Source organism: Notothenia rossii (assembly GCF_949606895.1).
Source record: "Notothenia rossii genome assembly, chromosome: 2".
NCBI classification, from domain to species: domain Eukaryota; kingdom Metazoa; phylum Chordata; class Actinopteri; order Perciformes; family Nototheniidae; genus Notothenia; species Notothenia rossii.
Window position 1 is genome coordinate 72,101,184 of NC_136904.1, and position 25,467 is coordinate 72,126,650.

At 38.8% G+C, this 25,467-nt stretch overlaps 1 protein-coding gene across 6 annotated transcripts in view; it reads right to left on the bottom strand.

The window, feature by feature from the left end:
• Positions 1 to 2,941: 2,941 nt before the first annotated feature.
• The window catches only part of myo1b (myosin IB), a 75,206-nt gene continuing 52,680 nt past the window's right edge, over positions 2,942 to 25,467 (bottom strand). For 2 of the 6 annotated variants that reach the window (XM_079663939.1, XM_079663940.1), the window contains exons 14-32: positions 22,112 to 22,216; positions 20,072 to 20,134; positions 19,715 to 19,915; positions 19,124 to 19,350; positions 18,744 to 18,944; positions 17,146 to 17,239; positions 15,989 to 16,138; positions 15,797 to 15,865; positions 14,806 to 14,892; positions 14,382 to 14,468; positions 11,828 to 11,914; positions 11,081 to 11,167; positions 9,489 to 9,563; positions 9,258 to 9,392; positions 8,624 to 8,730; positions 8,382 to 8,514; positions 6,248 to 6,400; positions 5,211 to 5,341; positions 2,942 to 5,118 (exon numbers count right to left, since the gene is read on the bottom strand). In XM_079663939.1, coding sequence (XP_079520065.1) covers positions 4,986 to 5,118; positions 5,211 to 5,341; positions 6,248 to 6,400; positions 8,382 to 8,514; positions 8,624 to 8,730; positions 9,258 to 9,392; positions 9,489 to 9,563; positions 11,081 to 11,167; positions 11,828 to 11,914; positions 14,382 to 14,468; positions 14,806 to 14,892; positions 15,797 to 15,865; positions 15,989 to 16,138; positions 17,146 to 17,239; positions 18,744 to 18,944; positions 19,124 to 19,350; positions 19,715 to 19,915; positions 20,072 to 20,134; positions 22,112 to 22,216 — 2,325 coding nt within the window. In that variant the 3' untranslated portion in view covers positions 2,942 to 4,985. The remainder of the gene's footprint in view (positions 5,119 to 5,210; positions 5,342 to 6,247; positions 6,401 to 8,381; positions 8,515 to 8,623; positions 8,731 to 9,257; positions 9,393 to 9,488; positions 9,564 to 11,080; positions 11,168 to 11,827; positions 11,915 to 14,381; positions 14,469 to 14,805; positions 14,893 to 15,796; positions 15,866 to 15,988; positions 16,139 to 17,145; positions 17,240 to 18,743; positions 18,945 to 19,123; positions 19,351 to 19,714; positions 19,916 to 20,071; positions 20,135 to 22,111; positions 22,217 to 25,467) is intronic. The other 4 variants (XM_079663941.1, XM_079663943.1, XM_079663942.1 and 1 more) reach the window with 4 other exon arrangements.

Sequence of the window (25,467 nt, forward strand, 5' to 3'; positions counted from 1 at the left end):
GGCGTAGATAGACACCAAAAAGAGATTTGGGGGAAGCTGGGTTATTCGGAACATGAGAGAACACAGGTACAGACAGAGAGAAGGAAGAAGTAAGATGTCCCCCGACAAACTAAGCCTATATCAGCAAAATTAGGGGCTGAATCTAATCAGCCCTAACTATAAGCTTTATCAAAAAGGAAGGTCTTAGCACAATCTTAAAAATGGATAGGGTGTCTGCCGCCCGAACACAAACTGGAAGCTGATTCCACAAAAGTCAATTTAAACGAGATTCTTCAAGTTTAGTGGAACGCCATATCCTTTCAAGTTTTCTCGACTTTTGCTTTATTTTGCGGGTTACGGCATTATGCCATGGAGCTAGTCTATGTTGTTTTATTTTCTTCTTTTTCAAAGAAGCAACAGAGTCTAACTTTATTCGCAGCGCACCTTTAGCACTATCAACAACATGATCAATTTGGGGTGGTGTACATTTTGTATAAATTTCCTCCCTTACATGCAGACATGCTATCGAGTTAAGTATTGGTGGAATCTCTTCCTTAAATTTGGCTATAGCACTAACAGATAAGTTTCTGCTGCAGGACATTTTGACTAATGGTTTGTAGTCTAGTAACAGTACCTACTTCAAAAGTTACTAAGAAATGGTCGGATGAAGCAGGATTATGCGGTTCGACTAATAGTCGCTCCATTTCAATACCATAAATCAGAACAAGGTCGAGAGTGTGATTATAGCAGTGGGTTGGTTTATTTACACTGACGGAAACCAATATAATCTAATTCAGAGTCAAATGCAACAGTAAGGCTATTTTTATCGTCGTCAACATGAATATTAAAGTCACCTACGATATTTACTTTATCTGTTTTAAGTACCAAAGCTGATAAAAACTCAGAGAATTCTGATAAGAAAACTTGAATCACATCCAGTTTATAAAGAAGGAACATTCATTATTCGAAAGCGTCATTTAAAAATACGTACTTTTAAAAAAGGTTATAGAATGCAGTTTATATTTTCCTTAAGCTTGATGGCTGTTTTATGTATCATAAAAGCCATGACCAAGGACACCTTCTCGATTGATGATACTCCTCTAGCTCCCCCTTGTGCCTTTTTGTATTTGATTGTTATGTCATCTAAAATCCACGGGATGTCACTAAAGACTATCCAATCTCAAAACCGCATGGTACTACCTCCCATGTGACTCCACTCTGTGAGAAAGGACTGCATGTTCATGCTCCAAATAAACTCAATTGGCTGTCATAGTTTCAATGGTATCCAATGAATAAAGCATATTTGATAAATATTGGTGCAAGATATTCAAAATAGCTTGTAAATTACCAGTGCTGAAAAGTTTCAAACTGTAGCCTATATTCATGTAGCCTACTTTACCTGAGTATTTAAATTGTATTCTACTTTATATACTACTCCACTACATTTTAAATGCCAGTATTTTAGTTTTCACTCCATTACATTCCTCTAAGAGCTTAATATACTTTATAGATTCTGATTACTAGTTAGTACACAATATAAATACATCTTTTGAAAATCATTGACATATAATAACACAATAATGCATCACAATCAAGTAAGGTAATATATGATATTCTGAAATTGGATAAAGAGATAAATACGCATACAGGGTAGCCTACTTTAAGCACATTTTAGCGCCAATTCCATACTTATAGTTAGGTTGGTTTTTGCATGCAGGATTTTCACCTGTAACAACTCTTGTCTTGCTTTAATGCTGATGTAATGTTGTTCGATAAAACAGGTTTTTACAGGATATGGGATTGTGATTTGTACAATTCCAGCTCCCAGCGAGGGGCCGGGTATCCACTGGGAGGTCGGGGCTCCTCCCTCCTTTCCCAGCCTGCAGAGTGGTGGGAACCGAGTAGCCTACCGGGCAGCCCAAAATGGTATGCTATTTTTACCAGTCAATCTGAGGGCTGCTCCCTGGAGACCTGTTGCCGGCAGCTCTCCCCAAGCCGCAGAATGTAACCCCAGGACAGCTCTCCGCAGATGTGATGCAAAACATCTGCCAAGCTGCTTAACTACAAGGCCTGGTCGTCCAGCCTCTATATAACCCCCACCCCTTTTTTAGTTGGGGCCAACCCGGGCAACCCCGTGGCGATACTGCTGATGAAAGGCAACCAAGATGGTCGAAAGATGGTAAGATTCAGTCATTTTATTTTGAAAAAAAGTGTCTACATCATGTATACTGTATTCTGCCTGTTGCCATTACACAGTTTAACTCCTACCTGAGTGTTTCTATCATTATTTTTTTGATCTTTTATTTTACTTTCATTTATTGTATTTATAAAAATATCTTGAATTTATTTGATAGTTTTTTTGCTTATTCTAAAGATTTTACTTATTTCTTATTAATTTAAACATTTTTATTTTATTTGAGCTGTTAGTTGCACATTCTTAATTGAACTTCTTGTTTATATAAATATGTGTATTACATTATGTTATTTTACATTTGATTTAATTTCTTATGTTTATATAAATGTTATTTTTATTGTTTTATTTCCTATCCTTATTTTACATTTTAACTATTTATCATAACTTCACATTTTACTTTACATAAATATCTATTTACTTTTTTTATTTGTATAAATAATCAGAATCCCTTTATTCGTCCCAAAAAGAGGAAATTAACATTATTACAGCAAAAGTAAAGAGTCAATATTAACAAGGAAGCATGCAAACATATTAAAGATAAAAATAGAAATTACCCAAATTACAATTTACAAAATAGACATCCAGTACTACTATTTTAAAAAATAAATAGTGTAGCATGTATACAATTGTGTGATAGAAGCCAGGTGTATGTATTATAAATATTTGTGATATATATAATTTCTTTTTTTCCCCGACATTCTGTATTGCTCATCGGATTCGGGATTCGGATTCAGGTGTGGATGATGAAAATAAAAAATGTGACAGAACTCAAGAATAACATTTATTTATTTATTACAGATTTTTATTTTAATTTAAAAAAGAAAAAGATTACTTGTAAATGCAACACTGAGTTCTATTGAAACATGTCCATGTCGTGTCTCTCAGCACAAGTTTACATTTAGGCACACAAGAATGCAGACATCATTTTGCAGCTAAAGCCATTGTTCAAATACAAAACAGAGAAAAGGGAAAGGGATGTGGGGGGTCATCAAAGCAGAAATGCATTCAAACTGTGCCGAGGAAGAGAAAGCATCAAAACTGGCATTTCAGCTCCATCGTTCCCGCCGCGCGTGGGACATCCACAACGGATTTCTTGAGTCCCTGTGTCGTGTGTGACATTAAAAAATACAAAAACGTACAAACCCAGGTTAACCGGATTACAAAACAAAACCAAGTCTGGCTGCATTATTCCCTCACAGACACCAGAGTACAAATAAAGATTATATACCTGAAAATATATCACTTATTTGACAAATTTGGCTTGCATGTAAATATATACCAAAGCTGTAGCAGAACTGGTCGACTATTTCAGATTGATTATGATCGTGTACGCCTTAAATTTGGTTTTCCCCCTTGAAAAAAATACACATTTGGTCAGAGTGGGTCAAGCACTACAGCGACTCAAGCGGCAGTGGCAAGAACAGCTTTTTTCTTTACAAACACGGCAGTTTAAAATGACTAGTGAAAAACCCTCGTCCATGCCAGGGCCACAGCACACGGAGCATATGTACAGCTAACGGTACAATGAGCATTTTATTTATTGCACACACAAAAAAAGATTGATATCGGAGGTTTGGCTTTGAATCTGGCCTTGATATTACAGAAAGTGTATTTACTTTATTCGGTCTTAAATCGTGTCCCTCATAGCCAGAGGGTCTCCTAAATTACATATGAGTTAAGGATATCAATTCAGTTTAAAATGGGTCTTCACAGCTGAAATAAAGCTGGGTAATCATCCAAAAATTAGGTAAATGGAAGTTGATCACTTGTAGTGCTGTAAAAATGTTCAAAAACTTACATTAAATTGACCTCCGCAGGTTTAAAAGATTCCCCATCTCAAACATTTTTGGCAATGATGTCAAGAACAGTTACGGAAGAGGATTAGGGCCACATGTGATTTATTTCTTCTTCTTTTTTTTTTAGATCTGACCAGAAGGGACATTTTCTTTAGAGTTTGAGATAAAGTCAGAATTTCTATAAAGAATTCTATAATCTCAGAACAAACAAAAGAAACAACCTACTTCTCTTCCGTAAACAGGGAACAGTTTTATCTAAGTTTTATATCTGTACACCGACAGGTGACAAGTCATGTGACCTGTTCAATGGCACATAAAGGAGGATACAAAAAGTGGTTAGACAATTACGTAGCAAATTACATTTGACTTATCAACTGCCCACCCTTCTTTGTTTCAGAGAAAATATATATATATAGAAAAAAAAACAACATACAATCAAATATCAGTTTCAGCTCATCCTCTTTTGGTTACACCGAGGTGAAAACAAGTGCAGTATTTAAAGTTCTTCAGGGAGCCCCAAAAGTTCCCAGTTCATCTCAAATTCTAAAAAAAAAATGGATGAGTCAAGGCCAGTTGAGGCTTGAAAAGTGTCAGAGTTCTTATAATGACATTTTTCTCTGAAGACTAAATCAACATACAGTCAGAACAATCAACATCGCCGCTGGTGGAGACATTCCTCTCGTGCTCCACCAAAATGTTTCTCTTTGTTTCATCCATTTTTCAACTCTTTACCCCAGTTTTACAAAACACCAGTGAACATTTGACCAAACTCTTGTGGCATGCAACCCAGATAAGGGATTTCTTTGCCAAAAAAAAGTGGCGCCAGCTATAGTGGTGCCATAGTAAATCTGATAAGAAAGAGAGTGAAGGAAGAAAAAAAACAACAACACAACAAAAGGCGAATAACTGCACTGTCAGTCCTTAGGGTGGGCACTGGGGGTGATGGTTCTTGAGTTCAGGAGTAGGCGGTGGTTTTGAATCATCCCCCTAAACAAATCTGGCGAAGAGAAGCTGCACTATACCGTTGAAGGCACCGACACCTCCAGCAGGCGGTTGTTCTTGCGCTTGCAGGACACGCTGTTGCCGTTCTTGGGACCTCCCTGGATGAATTTCACGCAGACTTTGTCGTGTTTGAACTGCACCAGAAACCTGCCAAACAGAAACATTTAGCCACGTCGTTAAACATAATCAAACTTGGATCATTTGAGGAGAATTACTGGATTTTGACTTTGCTCTCTTACTCGTCTGAGATGTCGATGTTGAGCTGCTCGCTGTCTGCAGCCGTGGCCCCGGTGCGGTGAAGTTTGGTGATGATTTCGATCAGATGTTCGCTGCTGAGTAGGAAGTCTCCTTTGATGGCTGAGGCAGATCCCTGGAGACAAATAACACAATGGCATTTGAATAAAAAACACTGAAATTCAAGGCCACCGCATACAGTAGCTCAGTTGGTACAGATGCAGGTTTGAATCCAGCCTTAGGTCCCTTTACACATGTCTTCCTATCCATCTCCCCCTTTCAAATCGATCCCTCTAAAAAACGCTAAACTGGCCAATAAAATATTCTTTAAAACCTCAAGCACAGCCCTCTGTTGTTGAATAAAGATATGATACCATCTTGTTTTCCACCAAAAAATAAGATGTCAACATAACTTTGTATGGATGCACTCTGCTTGAGCTACCCATCCAAAAAAACATCATGCTGAGACTAGGAAACAAGAAGTCTACTTCCCCAAAGGCAGAAATACATAACCCACAACATGACTTCGTAATGCAACACTGCCAAAACCTTCCCACACACACAACTTAGATGCAAGTTAGATTTTTTTAGCATCATTCAAAATTTCAAAACTACATGTAAAGAACAACTTTGTGCAAAGGTTTTAATCTGAGTGATTATTATATAATTCCAGTGCAAAATACTGGACATAAATCCACACCCAATGTAGCCTATACCTCAATGTCAGGTGTTCAACTAAACAGCTAAAAGCTGTATCGGATCATACTGTGATTCTATCAGGATCAGAATACATAGTATTGGATATTAGACACACTTACACTGTGTGGAGAAAATGCTGTATTGTGCAAACTTGTTTTCAGTGTCGTTCAAGATATTTCGATATACCATACAACACAAATGCTGTTTAACACTTCTCTTTAGAGTCACAACAGACAACTTTTTGAGAAAATCCTCACACTTCTTCTCCTGCTGAGTTAGATGATGATCGGTACTGTATCATACCTGCACTAAAATCCCACTTCACATCGTACCTGCCCCTTACCTCTTTGAGTTTGAGAGCGAAGAAGCCGTCGCTCTGCGTGCTGACCGACACACTGGTGAGGTCCGGCAGAGGGACACTGGCCTTCACCTGACCCGTCTTCTGGTCGGCCAGCACCACGCTGTTCTTAGTCAGCAGGAAGATCCGAGCCGTGCCCTGCAACCGGAGCAAATAAAGTCCGAAACATTATTTAAAAACAATCATATAAATCAATATTCAACGACTAAACATGTTTTTTTAGGCATGACAAGTAGACCCTCCAGAAAAACGCGGGCTAAATTCCTTGATTATGCGGGCTAAAATCCTTGATTATGCGATTAAACATGCAGGGTTTTATGTGATTTTATGCGGTGAAACTGCGGGAAGTTGCGAAATATGCGGAAAGTTGCGAAATATGCGGGAAAAAATTATCGATTTTTTTTAAAATATTGGGCTGTCTTATTTATTCTCTCTCACACACAACCTGCCACTAACGTTAAACCCCTTTCCTATTCAATTAAACACATTCAATGTTTATTTATTGTAAAAGCAATTGGGCTATTTTAATCTCACGCACACACACAAACACACCCCCCCCCCCCCACCATACACACACACACACACACACACACTTCTCCGCCTCATTCTGTTTTCATTTACTCGTTCGTTATCTGACCAGCTTTAATCTTGTAGGCTACTCACTTCGTTTCTTGTAGCCCTCGAAAGGGTTTTGGAGGTTGATGCCTCGGTGAACGTGAGTTGTTTGGCTTTCTTGTCCGCAGCAGCAGAAAGCATTTTCGAATGTTTGAATGAATCAAAGTGGGTCGTCACCGTCGATTTTCTCTTATGCTCCAACACACAGTTGCACGGGGTGCAGAATAGTTTCCCCCCACTTTTTGCCCGGTCTTTAGTAGAAATGTTCGTCGGTAAATGAGATGGATTAGATTTTTTCATCTTGGTGTTTTCTCTATCGTGTGAGCTCCACACGTTCACTCTATACAGTGTTGTTTACATTCTGTGATGCGCGAGCTGATGACGTCACGTCAAGACGAGTTAACTTTTTTTTTCTCAACTTTGTGTGGAAAAATGCGGGGATTATGCGGCCTTTTGATAAATATGCGGCCTTTTAGAAATCTGCGCCATTTTGCTGATTATGCGGTAAATTCTGCGATCGCAGAATCGCGTTTTTCTGGAGGGTCTAGACAAGGCAAAATCATTTAAATAACAGATTTGAATAACATGGCAATTCAAACCTCTTTACAAAACATAGGATTTATTTTTGACATACTATGTCTTTTTATCATGTATTTTGGATATAGTATACTGTTGTTTTTAAAAATATTTTCCACAGTTTACTTTGTCGTTTTTCAACCCTATACTATGTATTTATTAGTAATATTTATGTCAAACTATACTATATTTTTCCTGATATTTTATACTATAATACAAATACTACACCATGGTGTTAAAAAAAAATAACATTATAAGATTACATTTTTATACATTTAAAAACGGTCATTAAAAAGCCAAGACAATATAAATGAAACAAGTTATACAATTTAAACAAATTAAATCACTGTGCTGTGTCTCATATATTGTTATTTTATTTAATAAAATGCAGTGGCAAAAGAAAAATTCTTCAGCTTAGATTTAAAAGTAATAAGAGTTGCAACGGAACTGCAGTTTTTTCTTTTTATCTCCAGATAAATGGAGCATAAAAAAACAACAGACTGCTTATTAATGTTTAGCTTTGACTCTGGGGACAAAAGGCCTACATGGATGGTTCATAATGGGCTTTCAAAAAACAAGAGTAGTATTTTGAATTCAATTATTTTACAAGTTCTTTTAGCAGCATCGTTTTATCTCATCTTGAACCTGGGACAGGATTTTAGAGTGAAACAAAAATCCCCACATGTCTCCTATCTGCAGAACAGAAACTAATGTCAGCTGTTAAGGTGTCAGAAAACATCAGATTGCCTCACAGCTGGGGTGAAATACCCATTGAAACAACTTAATAGGGTTGTGCTTTACCAGGCCTGTGGGGAAAGTGGAGCTGAACTCTAAACAGCAGGGTGACGACGTACCCACAGCTCAAATGTTGGATCCATTTGGCTTGTGTAGAAGCTAAAGATATTGCAGTGTGAGTGATCTCTGTTACCTTGCCGTTGGCCCTGTTGATCTTGTTGACCACGTCAGCCAGCAGGACCTTCTCGTCCATGGCGCTGTTCAGTTTCTGATATTTGGGGTTCTTGCTGATCTCCAGGTAGTCTCCAATGAAGGGCTGGCTCACACTGAGATTAAATACATTGGAGCAACGTGAGAAGTGTGAAGTTTTTGTGAAATGAAGAGATTTTATTTGTACCTATGAAATAAAGAGCAGTGTCCTTGTTAGTAAGGTACCTGCTGGCGTAGAGAGCCTTTTTATCTTTGAAGATCTCACTGGCCTCCAGCTTCTCCTCGAACACCGCCTTCTTCTCCTCTGTGAACTCGCTCCTGTATTTCTTGCACTGAATACACACATAGCAAAAGCAGTTGAAATAAGAGTTGTTGTATTAAGCATTACATATTTTGTACAGTAGGTGGTGGAAGAAGTATTTGATCTTTTCCTTAAGTAAAACAAATATTCATAATAATTAAAGGTATTATATAAACAAAGTTTGGCAAAAAGTAAAATATTAACCTTAAAACATGTAACAGAGGTAAAGTAAATAAAAAAGTAGTAAAAATTACATAGAGCCACTGATTTTGTATCTTCTTTCAAATTAAGTTTTAAAAATCAAAATGTAGTGTGTTCTATGGAACTTGTTGTCTCCTCACTGATTGGATCTTTTGTGATTGGTTACAGTCTGTGGCTTAGATTGGTTGTTGTTTTACTGAAAGTTTAATGCTTGACTAAACCATAATGTTCACTTTGTGCCTGCCCTCCAGGAGTGTATAACACAATATTCACTCTGACAGTATAAACCACATGCATAAATATGGGTTAAGGGCACAGACAGAGGAGAGGGGTTATAGCCGGTTATTTGTGACCGACCCTCCAGAGATGGAAGATTCTCCGCAGGTCTGAGTGAACTCCATCCAGGAAGAGGTAAGGCTTAACAGGCCAGCTCTTGTCTATGGGGGACATGGAGGGCATGGTGCTCTTCAGGCCCAGGAAATATTTCTGCATCTGAATAAATGGACAAAAAAGCAGGTGAACGATGTTCTAGCAAAAATCTTTGATAAAAAGCAACAAAAAAGGACATTTTGATTTTGTTCCACTTACAATCCTCTGGATGGTGAAGTTATAGATCTTCTTGCCTGCGTTTGCCCTGAAGAATTTTCTGTACTCTCTGCGAACCTTTTACAACAGAGAAGGATTACAAAAACTGTCAATCCCCTTATGATAGCCATTAGTTGATTTGAAGCAGGACATGGAGGGAATAGACTGACGGGGGGATGACACTAAAACCAGTCAGCACACTAGAACAACAGACGTTTGGTTAGTCACAAACAATGAAGACAAGGCAGGAACAGACAACTCCAAAGCTGGTGGAATTATGTAAAATGACAATTACTAGATTAATTACAGAAAAGTTGATGATGGTTATGACAAACGACCTTCATGCCGACCTTAATCGTACAAATTGAGTTGTGAACAGGTGCATAGTGGGTAATTACCACAATGGAAAGATTAACACTGCAACAGATGACCAGTGTTACAAAAGTTATTTGGTAAAACATGGGGAGACTTAACGGATTAGCGCAACAAACTGGGACACACACACATTTAACACACCTAAAGACAAAGATGTAACGAAGGAAGGTAATACTGATGGGTACACAGAGCGGTGCCGCTTTATTTGAGGTTAGTTGCACAGTTTCAGAAGATAACACAGAGGGAGGGGTTTAGATAAGAACAGATATGAAAAGGGAAACAGAAAGACAGACTCTGCCATGTGAGCCAAGCTCTGTTGGTTTCAATTTTCAGCATTAAAAATACAAAAATAAAGACGAAAATAGCAACTTTCCCATAAAATTATCTCAAATATATCTAAAACCATGTCATTTCCAAAGAAAATTATCCTTAAATGAAATTGTTACATGTTCATGAACAAATCAATCGTTGATGTGAGGGCTGTGAATTGTTTGAGCCAATGTTTTGTTGAGTGCCTGCAAAAGCTGCACAATTCTTAAACACTCAATTTGCTTACTCCTGTAGTTAGATGGGCTATTTAGAGTGCATAAGTATGCCCCAATGCAAAGTAGGACGACATGCAGATGAACCCAGATTATGTTCTCATTGCGGTCAAACGGATGAGTGATGACCACTGGACACTTCGGCAGCCATCTTTGCTGCCATTGCTGCAGGGAGCACTATCCAAATAAAAGTTATACAGGTTTTTCCTGAATTTAATATAAGCACCACTATATGTGTTTTAAACGGTTTTAAACAAAAGCCAGACATAATTTGATTGGGTTAATTGAGCAGTCTGTAATGATTTGTCATCACAAACATTAACATTGAAAGCTAGGTAGATAGCTAGCTTACTAGCAAGCTAGCTACCTAACAGTGGGGATTGTCACTTCTGGTGAAGGCACAGCAGCAGTTAGCCATTTTGGGACAACACTACCCTGTCTAGATTCAGACACTTCATATGTTTTCACAGTGTATGACATGGCGGGGTACTAAAGGAAGTATCCGTACTGAGACACAGCAATTTCCTTTATTGATAAAGTGTCACCACAGCACCAGGCAGAGACTGGCTTCCTGTAGAAGCATGTATTAAGCAGATTGTTGAGGAGGATAAAGAGTGTCAGGGGTGATGGGTAGGTGTGAGATATGGGGATGGGCTGCACTGGGGGGCTGGTAGGTACCTTGAGTCCCTTCCAGTAGGCCCAAATGACAGCGACAGCGTGCTTACGCCTGGCTTCTTCCTTCAGTCTTCTCAGCTCCCTGCGAGCCTGTTTGGTAGGGTGGGCGGGAAAAAGAGACGGAGAGTGGGAACAAAATGAAGCAAGAGAAAAGATGAGGAAGAAAAAAGGGACAGTTTGCTTTTGCCTGAGGTGGGCAAACATCAAACAGACACAGTTGCACACCAGCCCTGTGTCACAATAGTACTGCTCCAGTAACAAAATATTGAACACATTTATCAGGGGGGGACTTCTGGAATGGAAACAGACTTTTAGTGGAACTTTGAGAGGTTCAGAAAAAGAGCAAAAGTAACAGGCATCAGTGATTACCTAAAAGGGTCCATCTGAAAAAATTAAATTGTCAAAAAGTACTGCAATGCAAAGAGAAAACATGCATTAACTACAGGAGAGGGTCATGCAAGAGGCAGGCATGGAATGGGGGTACCTGTAACCTTGGGTCGCTAACTATTACTTAGAGAATAATTACAATATCCTGTCATACTGAGTTGTGAAAATTAGCCTCAAGAGGACTAAAAGACTCTTCCTTCCACTTCTGCATCCAAAGTGTGTGTAAGAGGGTGTATGGTAGAATTGTTTGTGCAGAATGATGGGTATGTTGGGGTTTGTTTTTGTTGGGGATGGGATGGTGGGGGTGTTTCGATGGAGGCAGGCAAGTCACGGCAAGTCACGGTCGACAGGCTTCCCAAATACCTTGGTGCCTTGCCAGCCGGCCCAAATGACCGACACGGCGTGTTTATTCCTCGCCTCCTCCTTCAGCTGACGCAGCTCTCTCCGGGCCTGATGGGAAGCGGTGGCAGTTGCGGCAGGGGGGATGTTAAGTTCAGTGACAATTTAAAATATTGATGTGTTGAGTAGGTGTGACAAAGTGTTACGAAGACGAGAGACAACAAAGGATGTCGAGAGACGGGAACACGGGGTGAGTCACATTGACATGAGAGCAACTTTATGTGGAGCTAACAATTTGTGACTCAGTAAATGTAATGGTTTAGAAGGACACTGCACGTGTCGAAATCGTTTATTTTACTGTGCTTTCTCAAGTATGGCCAATGTTATGATCGTATTTTCATTTATTGGCTTTATTTTGTTGTTTTTATTTATTAGTTGTATTTATTTGATCTCTGTTATTCGGCTTGTGTTTTACTATGATCTGGAGCAAGGGTGGGTAATATGAATATATGAGGAAATATTCCAGTCCCATTTATATAATTGTCTCTAAATCTGTATTTGTTTTCTATTACTATGGTATTCATCTTCCCTTAATATGATTATTATTCATATCAAATACAAAATAAATTCCCTTACTTAGTTAATAATAATAATAATATGGTTTGTTTTCTTTCCGACTTTCTGAGGCCAAAAAAAATGCTAAGGCCCGTTTCTTTATTTTGTTTCCTCCACTATATGCAAACTAAATAAATTGTTGAACAAGGTACATGAAAAAATGAGTCACGGAATAAAAAGTAAAAGAACATTGCTTCTCCTCGTTTTATATCATAATAAAGCAAATATATTTGGGTTTTGCTTTGAGAAAATTACATCACCTTGGATTTTAAGATACCGTTGTTGACATATTTTGTACTTTTTTTGGACATTTTATAGACCAAAGATTAATCAAGAAAACAATATCCAGATGAATCAATAATGAAAATAATTGTTGGTTGGCAGTCTGGATTGTGATTTCATTTTTCTTGAGCTCCATAAAAAAGTTGCCACTTAGTTATCTTTTTAAATGCTAAGCACAACGTTAAAATTCAACACAGAATAATCTTTAACAGCATTGGTTATGAGTCAGAACTGATAATCATCAGCAGGCTGTCAGACCTTGACATGAAATATTGATTATTTACAACAAAGGATGTGTCAAATGGTAAGTGAACGCTGATAAGATGTTAAACATGCCGGCTACAAAGTCTGCACAGTGGCTTTGATTATAAGCAGCCACTGGGGTTTTACAGCAACACGTGTACAATTGTATTGACATATTTCCATCCTTATTTATTTTGCTGTCAGCAGTACTGTACATGAGAAGAGGCGCCTCAGCATTGGAACTCATCTGTGTGGTGGGCACAGTGCGGTTAAACTAATTAGATTAGAGAAGACACATTTAAAACACCACATTGGTTAGAAACCAAATCAAAAAGACACAAATGGAAAACATATGAGGCGTGTTAACCCTCCGATTGGGTCGTTTACGATCCAAAAAAACACAATGTATTTAAACTGCTATAACTTATGCAATGGTTTGAGCTAGAGACTTGTGTTTTCCTTTTTAAACTAAAGAAACAATGCTAGAAAACAAGCCCCTTTCTGTCCATGTGAGCCAAGATTTAGATATATATTTAAAACAAATGATAAATCACCCAAGTATGCAAAAACTAGAAGGTCTTAATGTTGGTCTCCGAGTGTCAAAAGATCTGTTGGGTTTAATGTTTGTAGAAATTAATTTGTAGCATTATTAGCAACAACGAGAAACATGAAGACAATGATACGTGTTAGAAGCTACAAAACAGAAACAAGGATGAACAACGATCCGGCCATTAGCTGACGGAATGGCTGGGATCCATGTTCAAACAGAGGGGCTGATACTCCATAGAGTGGTGCAGAATGAGTCCTAAACACGGAAATGATTTAGCATTTCGGCTAGTTTCTGAGTTTTTGGTTAGCTTCCCAAAATAAGATCTATGGTAAACGCAAGCTTACGAGATATTCACGCTTTGTTGTACTACATCAAAAACATCAGTAATTACCCACTGGTGAATATCTGAAGCATTTACATGTCATAAAAGAAGCGGGTGCTAAAAAGTTGCAAAAGGAGACTACTAAACAACATCACGTCAAATTTAGCTTATCAGTGTTGATGTGAAGTCATGTCAAGTTATGTGGTTCGTTGATAGCCTAGCTTTAGCTTTTGCCTTCTGGCGATTTACGATTTTAAATCTTAAAAGTAGTGTCAATATGTGGATAATACTCTGCTTATACACTTGTCTAGGCATCTTAAATGTGGGTTTGACAGAGGGATTTATTCTGTAACAAATAATCCAAAATCCAATAGGAAAATGTCATTGCTTTTTGTTGAGGGAGCCCTTGCGATGCCAACTTCTGAGTTGGGCTACGAATATGTCTTCACTGCACCACTCTATTAGGCTATGTCATAGTGAGAATGGGATGGTAACGCGGACATGGAGAACACGGATGACAGGACATCTGGGACAGAGTGAGACACACTGCGGCTGGGTGGAAATACCTTGGTTCCTTGCCAGTATGCCCATATTACTGTCACAGCGTGTATATTCCGCGCTTCTTGTTTTAGACGCCTCAACTCCATCCGAGCCTGGTGGGAAGTGGTGGGCGTTTGGTAAAAGGAAAAAGGACCAAGAAAAAAAAGAAAAAGTGATAGAGGAGTGGGGGGGTGAGAAAAAAAGAGAGGTGGCGGTTGTGTGATCAGCAAAAAGAAGCAGAATCAAAAGGAGACAGCAGCATTTACATCAAGGGTGTTAAAGATTGTTTGTAATACTGTCGGGTAATCAGGCGGGAACACTGCATGAGATGAAAAATCAAATGTTTAAGGCTATACTGTAAAGACTGCAAGGGCAGATATTTTTTTTTTTCTCCAACATGATTGAAACAGGCCTTGCTCTGTGATGACTCGCGCTTTTATGACTCAGTACCTGTGTGCCGTGCCAGTAGGCAGAGATGGTGGTCACCGCCTCCTCACATCTCTTCTGATATTTCAGCTCTCTCAGGAGTTTGCGTGCCTGGTGGAAATATGACATGCAAACATTTGAATGTCCTGTAAGGATTTTTGGCATGGCTACACGAGTGTCTAAATGCATTATTATTATTATTATTTTGTTCTTACTCACCTTATACTCTATACGATAAACCTTGCACCACCATTTCTCTGCACATATATATTTTGCGTATTTCTGCACAATGCTAATTATTTTTAAACTACACAGCTCTTCATTTTTTTTAATTTCTGATATACTGCATATCTTTATTTATTTTTTTAAAGAGATATATTTGTTATTGTTTTTCCATTTTGATAATCAGAATGCTTTCTTTTTTACAGGGGGAATTACATTTTGACAACTGCTCCAATTTAGGATCAAATCAAATCTAAATCTCAAATAAATGTAATAGAATATATGTATATAAACATAAAAGTGTGAAGTAAACATTGGCTAAAATGTATGAAAACATAACTTAAAGTTAAAATGTGCAAAAACAAATGAATACAATTGAAAAAATTAAAGATATTTCAATAAACATGCCGGTAAATGATAGTAAAAATGTGTGATGAAAAAATAAATCAAATGTATATTTATATAAACACAAGAAGGGAAAGTTAAAATGAGCACATTGTACATTATATAACAATAAAATGGGTACATAACAATTAAAACAGTGGTGTATTAAAAAAGCTACAAATGCTGGATTGCAGTGTTTTGCATATTTATATTTCTTGTAAAGATTTTATTTTATTTTATAATTTTGTTTTTAAATAGTTTGATATATGTTCCTTTTTTACAACTTAATTCTTCTTACTATGGTTATCTATCCAACATTATATACCAAAGCAAATGAATGTTACAGTATGTGTAAACCTACATGGCAATAAACCTGACTCTCCTTCTAAATTCAGAGGAAGTTGCTCACCTGCCATCCCCGAGTGTAGGACTGCACCACAGTGGTGGCGCTCTTGATCCGTTTGTATTTATTTTGTTGCTGTGAGAAGAGAAAAGGTAAAACATTTATTTTGAATGAATTATGAACACTCCAAGCATGCATCCATTCCATCTGTCAATCTGTTTGTTTAGCTTTGTGCGTGTGTGTGATTCTGAGCCTCACCGCGTATCGGCGGAACCATGCCGCCACCACGATCTGACTCTTCTTCAGAAGCAGGAAGTGGCTGCGACACTTCCAGCCGCGGTAGATCTTCTGAATGAGCGTGGCAAGGTCCTGTAGGCATTGCCTCCTCCTCTCCTCCAGGGAGAAGAGCTGTGGGGAAACATAGGGGATGTATTGGATGAGAAAAAACCTTTGTGATGACAGCTGTTAACGTTTGGAAGGTATCAATATCTATCTTATCCGAGTATGGTGTCTTTTTAACCTCTGCAACAAGGTTACAGGGAAGTTGTAAAAAGGGAACAAGTTTATAAATGAAACGTCCAACTATGAGATGTATTATTTTTTCATATACTGATTTATCTAATACAAATACGAATGTCCAATCCAAAAGTTAACCCTTTCCTGCCTGTCTCACAGCGATGACCTGTGTAAATCAAGTTTTCTTCATCATCATTCATGCTGTTATCCAATGTAATTTGTCCTCTTGTTAATATATCTTTGCATACACCTACTATAGAAACAGAATTCCTCAATAACCCCCTGTTGTGGTAATGTAGGTTAGATACGGTCACTTATTTATATTAAATTAAGCAGATGCAAAATCGTGTTCCATGTTTAATGAAGGGAATTCCCCCTAACCTTTATGAGAATTAAAAAGTGGCTATATTAGATAAACAGCCAAAGTAAATATTGCCTGGGAACAAGGATTACTATCCACTAATGTAGACGCTACGTTTTGCAGCTGTAGATATATAAGGCAGATCAGATAGAAAAGGCAATTATGTAAGAAAAAAGAAAATTCCCCCACAATGAGATCATGTTATTGTAAGCTTTGTTGGTCTTTTTCGCAGGGTGGGGAGAACGTCCACTAAGACGCTGCAGGCTCGAGCAGTACCCTACGAGTAAAGACGCTCATTTCCCATGTTTTCGATGGGATGGATAAGTAAAACCATGTGTTTTTTTGTTTCCTGGGGGTTGCATGCTAATTGCTGAGATGAGGGGCTCTGGGTTCAGCCCTCCATGCTTTGCAAACATCTTACTGTGAGAAAATCAGTGCACACTGGATGCAATTTATTTTAAACACAGTTTGATCTACAGGAATACACATCAGATGTCAAAACTGGCGAGAAAATTATATATTTATTAGTTTTTTTTACCGTTCTTGGGTTCCTGATGAAGACCTTGGAGCGACCGTAGGAGAACTCCTCTGTTGGGACCGTGAGGTCAGCCATCAGTACCTCCACTCCTTCCCTGTGGAGAACCATAGGGGTCATACGGGTCATTCAAACTTGACATTTAAAGTGGCCATAAACAACATTTATAGGAGTGGTGAGAAGATTCAGGGTGTGAGGGAGGACAGCTTTGGGGTTGTAGGGGTTTTGAGAAACAAAGAATGATTAAGGGGAGAAGGAAATCCAGAGGAACATGTGTAGGGAGGAAATAAGGAAACCACACAAAGCACAGAGGGATGTCTGAACAACAAGAGGCCGATGTGTGGTGCAGAAGATAGGAATCAGTGCATTTAGCAGCACAGAGGGACGAGACACGCACGTCTGGCTGATATGGAACAGGGGAGACAGATAAGATGAAACGTCTCAACATGTTGTGGCTCAGAGAGGGACTAGGCAAATACCTGAAACGGTCTACGTGTGTACTGAAAGTAATATTAAAGTTAGATAACCATCACAAGAAAGGAAAATATTTTATATCATGGAAGATAAGAAAAGAACATTTCCATAAAAGTACCATGTAAACTACAAGGTTGTAAATCTTTTGATAACTTACGATTTGATTACGATTACCGGGGTTGGGATTTGATCCAAAAATAATATTTAATTCAAAACAATTCCCTATTCAAAATACATTTTTGATTTAGTGTATGGAAGTGCTGATTTCGGGATCTTCTCCAATCTTGTGCACAAATTATGCCTTAAGAGAAGTGTGTGTAATATTTGGATTTTTTTTACATTTAAAAAGTGATATCAACTGATTGCAAAAACATGAAACACCCAAAGGCAGACTGGACACAACGGCAACTTGAAACAAATATTAAGCGTTTTACTAAATGGTAGTATGCTTGAATCCTAAGTGACTTCAAGTAAAAAGCTCAAGTTAAACGAAAAATCAAAGATGCTGCCCGTTATGGTTATATACATTATTTTCTAAATACATTTATACAAAATAATAATAAATTGGTATTTTACATTTTTCAGCATATCAAACAAGCTTTACACTAATATTATTTGTTGTTCAGGATAACTGTCCATCAGCAGCGATCTCTAGCTTATTTTTCGAAAGAATATTGAAAATCAATTTTTAAAAGTTAGGAATTGATCGAGAATCCTAAAAGAAAAAAGGTCAATATGTCAATATGTTGGGTAAACTGTTCTCTAGTTGAGCTAAATATGTCCTATAATTGACCTTTATTAATGCGCAGAAAGCTATAGGAGCCCTTCTCCAGAAATAACCTGCTTCACATTTACACAGCCCCCCACAATCCCACCTGGGAGCTGACCACTGGAAGTGCAGCCTATTAGTGCCGGGCACAGTGCCTCCACTGGGAGTACTCTGAGGTTCAGTTCTTAGTTAAAGATACCCGAAGTATAAGTGTTGTTAGTTTTCGCACTCGCAGTTTCTCACAAAAACCTGGGAGGGATTTGTTTTGGCAACTATCCAGTGACAAGAGCCTTTTTTTCCTCTACTCTGCCTCCACCGTGCAATTAAGTCGCTGCTTCAGGATAAACAGCAGCATTACCTGGCAGGCCCTCTCCAATGGGGCCAGGTCCGCTTGCAGAGCATTTTGTAGCGCTCCAGGCACGGCTCGTAGGCCTGGCGGAAGGCGTAGCCGGCTCTCCGCACACGCACATTCTCCATCAGGCCCAGGTAGCGCACCTGGTGGCAGACCAGGGAGTCGGTGAAGATGTGGGAGGCCTTCTTGTCGTTGGGCTTGATGCACCTGGGGAGGCAGAGAGAGATGTTGTTCACACTGAGGTCACACTGAATGGATTTTAGAGGGAATCTGTTGAATTTATCTATATTTATAATTGTATCTATTTTCTGAACTAGATAATTAAATAAAATGCTAGATTTTGAGCGATAACTGATATTTTCCCTAGATGAGTAACAGGATTTTACCGGATGTAGTTAGGGTTCTTGGTCTGCAGGTTCCTCATGAGCGTCCCCACTGAATGTCTGAACTGGAATCCAGCAGTTGGCGGTCTCTTCAGGTTGACTTTGGCGGGGTTGCCCTCAGGGAACAGCTGTTTCATGAGGCTGTGGTTGGCCTTGTACATGGCCTGCGACAGGTCCCGGTATAACAGGTCGTTGTTCTTGTCTACGAAGCCTTCGGCGCGGTAAAGCACCTTAATACAAATAGGGAAGAACATAAGTGAAGGAAGACAACTGAACAAATGGTCTTCTCTTTTTTTATTTATTTCAGTTTTTCATTCCCTAAATGCGAACAGAGTTAAACTTAACTAACAGCCATGAACATATTTAGATTTTAGGAGTAAACATTCCAATAAAATATAAATGTTAAATTAAATGTGAAAAAAACTGAAAAATAAGTAGATGGTAATGAAATTGGACATTTTGTTGTATGTAAAGGATACTGACCCAGAACTTTGTTGGCTAACAGTATCAAGGCATTTAAAATAAAATGGCCTCCAACAAAAATCATCTTCAATTTCATTATTATCATCAAGTACACAGAATGATGTATGGTACCTTGCCGGCGTAGTGCTGGATGCGGAAGCAGTTGTGAGGCAGGCTGTGGTCAGTGAGGAACTTTGAACTCTTGCTGAGGCGACTCTCAAAGTGCAGGTGTTCAGCGCAGATGGTGTTCAGTTTGTCCAGGAAGGTCTCATCGGTGACCGTCCCCGGCCTCAGGCACTCCTCGTCCAACATGGCCAAGATGCCATTTTGGTGCTGTAGATTTAAAAGGTAGGTGGACGTTTAAAGTTTGTATAAATGACCAATAATGAAGTGTTTAATACCCAGAGCTATTGCCTTTTTGCTATTGGCCTTTAGCCAGTGCTTTGATGACTAGTTGAAAAGTGCTACGGGTGCCTGTGGTGAACTTACATTCTCTATCAGGTCGCAGATAATGGCGTTGTTGAAATATTCAATATTGGTCCACTCGATGCCCTGTAACAAAAGAAATTAAGGTCAAAGGAACAATGACTTTCTTTCAGTCGTGCGCAAACAAGATGTCTTTTCTACAGCGGTAAGACACTCAGAGTTGATTGTTTGATGGTTGAGTTTCATCAGACAGAACTGACAGTACTAGAAGCAACTCCCTATGGCGTGAACTTGGGATTTTAGCAGAACATTTACATGCACAAAAAAACAATATAAACACACTAATGGAAGGCAAAACCCCAAAAAGGCCTCTTTAAAACTCAACCTTTTGCAAAAGCAGATACTAAAAATGAGTACCCACAAATAATTGCATTACATTTAATGTGTCTTTAACTATAACCTTAAACCCCCTACGTTTTACATTGTTATAGACTCCGGCACTTACCATTAACATGGGGAATTTGAGCCTAATGGAAACATATGTCTCGGAAACACTAAACTGGCGAGGCCTCCTTAAGGTTACAGTTATTTCTTATTTAAACATCCCTTTGATCATAAACTTTAGTGCAGTTTTTAAGGAATGATGAAATCAGTCTTAATGTTGGTACATTGATCTTAATAGCCACATTTGTCCTAGTTGCTTGATGCTATATTCAAAGGGCTTTCTCTACTACTCTGTCTTTTCCCATCATCTGAGTAAGGACAGAGCCTTTTTAGAAAGGAAAGGGGAAACATTATACATCTTACCCTCTTAAAGAAAAAGGACCCTGAAAACCCAACTTTGCCGCATCTCATTCACAGCTGCTAATGGGTTGGGAACAGTTCATGTAAGCAACTTGACAGTTATTTCGAGGGAGAGGGCGCAAAGAAGGCGTGGCTTAAACTGACGGGCAAATTCCTCATTGGCGGTGCTCCCTCCTTTCTCGAGCGCTGTGGTATTTTCCCATGCAGTGTACTGGATAATGGCCAGCAGTGGAATATTGTTGGTGGTGGTGTTAGTGGGGATGGGGGTGTGGGGGTCACCACTGCAGCACTCACATACACAGAGCACTGAAAACAAACAGAGCTTAAAGGCCCACAACGGGGTAGTGTTTACTCTTGCCGGAGTGAGGGATCACTTCCGTCCTCGGGACTGCACAGAGGGGGAGAATAAACTCGGACTGTGATGGACGACGGGGACGGGATGGAAGACGTAAATGGAGTAGAAAATGTGTTAGGGTTCGAGGGTAAGCATGCAGGTTATGGCAAAGAAGGCGCAACAGGTTTAAAAGATGAGTGACATGACCATGTTGCGATTACGCTTCAGGGGTGTGCAATGATGAACAGGCAACCCGACAAATGGAGTGCTGACATGTTGAGGGATGTGAATGTACAGTTGCAGGTGAGAGAGGGATCCCAGGGCTGAAAGCTGGGGTTGATGGGTAATTGATCCAAGTGTCCACCACCAGACTATACAGGAGTAAGCGTCAACCTCTGTGTCTGAAAAGTGAGGTCAATGCAGTAGTCCCCTTAACCTGCATTCTCTTTATTATACAGCCAGGGGCGAATCTAGAAATAAGTCAATAACATTGTATAAAAGTCTATGAGAAAATGACCCTATTTCTCACTTGATTCAGTAAACTTTGTCCTGATGAATCCAAAAACTCAATGGCTAGTTTCAAGTGATCTTCAATATAGGATGATGTTCCTTTCTTATATTATGACAACAATAAAGAAGGGTATGCTTTAAGGATAGGCTACCTTGTGTTTGACTGGTTGCTACCATCTTGTTACCAATTTTGGTCTTGCCGTTCTTTGCACCTTGAAACTTTAACCCTCTCTCAGTGTGTTTTCAGTTCAAGAAAGTACATTTTAACAATATGCCCAGAAAATGTCTTGTTCAGCATTCATTCATACTTAGCTTAAATTCATTTCCCGAAAAAAACAAGATGGCATCCTTCCAAAATATAGTCCTCAAACCAATTGGTGATTGAATTGCACCCTTCTATGGTCAATTGATTATGTGGGTGTTGTATATTTGTGAATGTGAGTATAGTAACTTACCTCTCTGATGTACTCCTCCTGCTCCTCGCGGAGGGTCAACTCGATGAAGATCTGCTGCAGCTTTTCGTTACAGTAGTTGATGATGAACTGTTCAAAGCTGTTTTCCTGTTGGAGAAGCAACCGGAGAAAAACACCATTAGTTCCAGACATTGGTAACATGTGAAATTAAGAAGGTGCTGTTAACTCAATCTCATTCTATATTGTGATATGGCCTTTTTTCTTAAACTGCATTATTGGGGAAAGCAGACATGTTCCAGTTCTGTTCAATTTAAGAGTTCATTTCAAAACATTGTTCTTGGGAGTTTCTTAAAAAAACACTATGGTAAGAAAATGCTTCATCAGCCATAATCAGTTTATTTTTCTATTCATTTTTGCTGCAGATACTGTAGTATAAGTCTGCAACAGGAACCAGTAAATTAAACTTTTTCAAAAACCTACTAACTCAATTCTGAAGTGTTGTCACAAAAGTGTCTAAAGATAAATCAAGCTAAGAAATACATTTTAAAATAAATTAAATCCCTGACCTTCAATCCCAAGAACATATTTTCTGAGATGTGAAATCAGGAAGTCTTAAACAGACTATAACCTTTAGCAGACGCATTCTACCTTCTAACTGTGATAACCATCACTGAAAAAAAAACATGTATTCATACAATGAACAACTTATGCCAGTAAAATTTTGCGAGAACACTTCCTTAAAATTGTCACTGACTTTATTAAACATTGACAGAGTTTAAAAGGCTCGGGCCGTTTTAACTCCCGGCGTTTACAGAATTATCATCGTTGTCAATTATGAGCATTTGGAGGTGAGTCATGCTTAGTGGCGGTCGGCCCTATTATAGGCCAGGTTAGGTCAACATTCATTTTCTAAGGACACAACAGTGGTTAAAGCGGCATGTTTAGTCTAAGAGCTCAGAGTGAAAGACACGGCAAGGTTTCTCAGTGGCCAGGAAACGGGACAAATAGCCTCCAGGACTTTGGTTATTAATGTTAAAACGTAATTTCCTTTTACTGAGAAACCTAAAGGTCTTCACCCCTACGACACACACACACACGCACACTCAATAGCATGTCTGTACCCAAGTGGAAGCAGCAGACACTGGACTGAAATATGACAAACTTTAACCCTACAATATTTCAGCAGCTATTCTATTACAAGCACTTCATGGCAGTTTGAGCAAACCACCGTCGTAAAACTTTGTTTGAAGTTAATGGGCTATGAGTGTTGATTCACTTGCACAAAGGTAGGGGAAAGTCCTTGCGTCAAAAGTTTTAACTCAACACCATTTCAAGAAGAGAAAAAATACAGTGGCTTGCCAACCATAGAGGGAGAGCTGTTCACAAACTACACGTTTTTGATTATTCTTGTACTGTTCTCAATATAGTTAGTTTGTTAAATGAGCATAAGAATACAACAACATCACAAAGCATCAGTCTAATATGTATCTGAAAACTTCCCCATCTTGCGTAATACACTTATTCACTTTGTTTCCAAGAGTCGGATCATTGTAGATGTCTCTAGAGCAGTGCTTCTCAAACCTTTGTCAGTAATGTACCCCCTTTGAAACATTTTCTCAGCCAAGTACCCCCTGACCGACCCCGAACATTTTTGATCGAAAAAGCCTATACAAATAATTCCAATATAGTGATGTTCCCTCAGTCTGCGATTTATTAACTCCTTCATGCATGCATTACAACAAACTAAGGATATTTTCATTTTATGCATGAAAAAAAATAACATAACATTTTTTTTCAAAAGTTTTTCAACTGAAGTAATATCTGTTTAACAAACCAATGAACAAAATGATATATTATGCAAAACTATAAAATACAATACCCAAATTTGACAGTTTATATGAGGACCCCCTTGGTGGTTCTAGTAATATTTTATATACAATTGTGTTTTCTATTTAACTTATTGTACTAAGATTATTTTTGTAATCATGCATGGTATTTTTTTAATTAACTTTTTTTAAATCTCACGTACCCCCTGCAGTACCCCAACGTACCCCTAGGGGTCCGTGTACCCCCATTTGAGAATCACTGCTCTAGAGAACATATGGAGCTACAGTTTCAAAATGTGTATCTTTACTTAACGTAAAAAACTGGACGCAAGGAAAAAATAGCAAGCCTAGCTCTGTGAAAAGGTTGCAAAACTGGCGACTAGCACCTCTTTGGTTCACTTATTAATTTCTTAAAGGTTTAATCTGTATGAAAATCTAAATCTGCAACCTAGCAGAACATCATTTGGCTGGGTGCAGCAACATCATGGAAAGTTAATGTTCCAAGCCAGGAAACAAGACATTTTAGTTAGCTAGTTAAGTGAGCTTCAGATGAAGCTAGGTTAGCCATTTCCCAGAGTTTCTAGTCTTTACGCTTGGCTAACTAGCTTTAGCTTCATATTTAACAAACAAACACAAGAGTGGTATCGATCTTCTTATATAACTCTCCAAAAGAAGAAAATAAGCGCATGTTCCAAAATGGTCAACTAATGTTTATAACCAAACACATTGGGTAGCCAGTTTATGAGGTGCACCTAGCTCAAATAAATGCAGTTTAATACAAGAGACGAGCAATACATCAATCATTCTAAAACAGTATTAGGTCTACCAGCAAAAGCCTCTACAATTTCCATCAACTTGGATCTCTCTAAAAGCCGAACATTACATTATAAACTGAATGAATGTAGAGTTTATTGCAGGGCCGCTGTACTACACTGCATTAGCACTAGCTAGGCATACCTAATGAACTGGCAACTGAGTGTTATGTCATGATTCAAGCGATGCAAAGTCTTCTTTAACATCGCTTCAGCCGTGTGGCTATCACTGCACACGGGGGGGGGGGGGGGGGGGGGGGGGGGCAACGAATCATCGTTTTAATGAGGAGCTGAATTAACTAGTTTAGATCACAGCATGCACATTGGCACAGCAAACAGGCCGGTGCAGGTGTTACTTACTCCATCCTGGTGACCCAGACACAAAACAACAATGAGAGGAGAGGGAGGGACTTGAGAGTGAGTGGGGTGAACAGGCAGTGATATGAAACAAAAATAGACATGAACATATGGAGGGTAGGGGGAGTGAGGGGCATCAGGCAACAGGGCATTTAATGAATATACATGTATTATGAAATGTATCAAACTCTATATGGCATGTGTTTGCATGCACATACTTATTTACAAGCACTTATTATCCCAACCCTAAGTGACATATTGGACACTGTTACATTTGAATGCATTGTGCTTTTCCTCAGTATTTTAACTTTACTTTACTCTGTAATGCTGATTTAGGTGTTGTAATCATCATGCCACGGAGGAAAAAAAGAAAAAACACCCTGGGAGCAAAATAAAGCTGAGC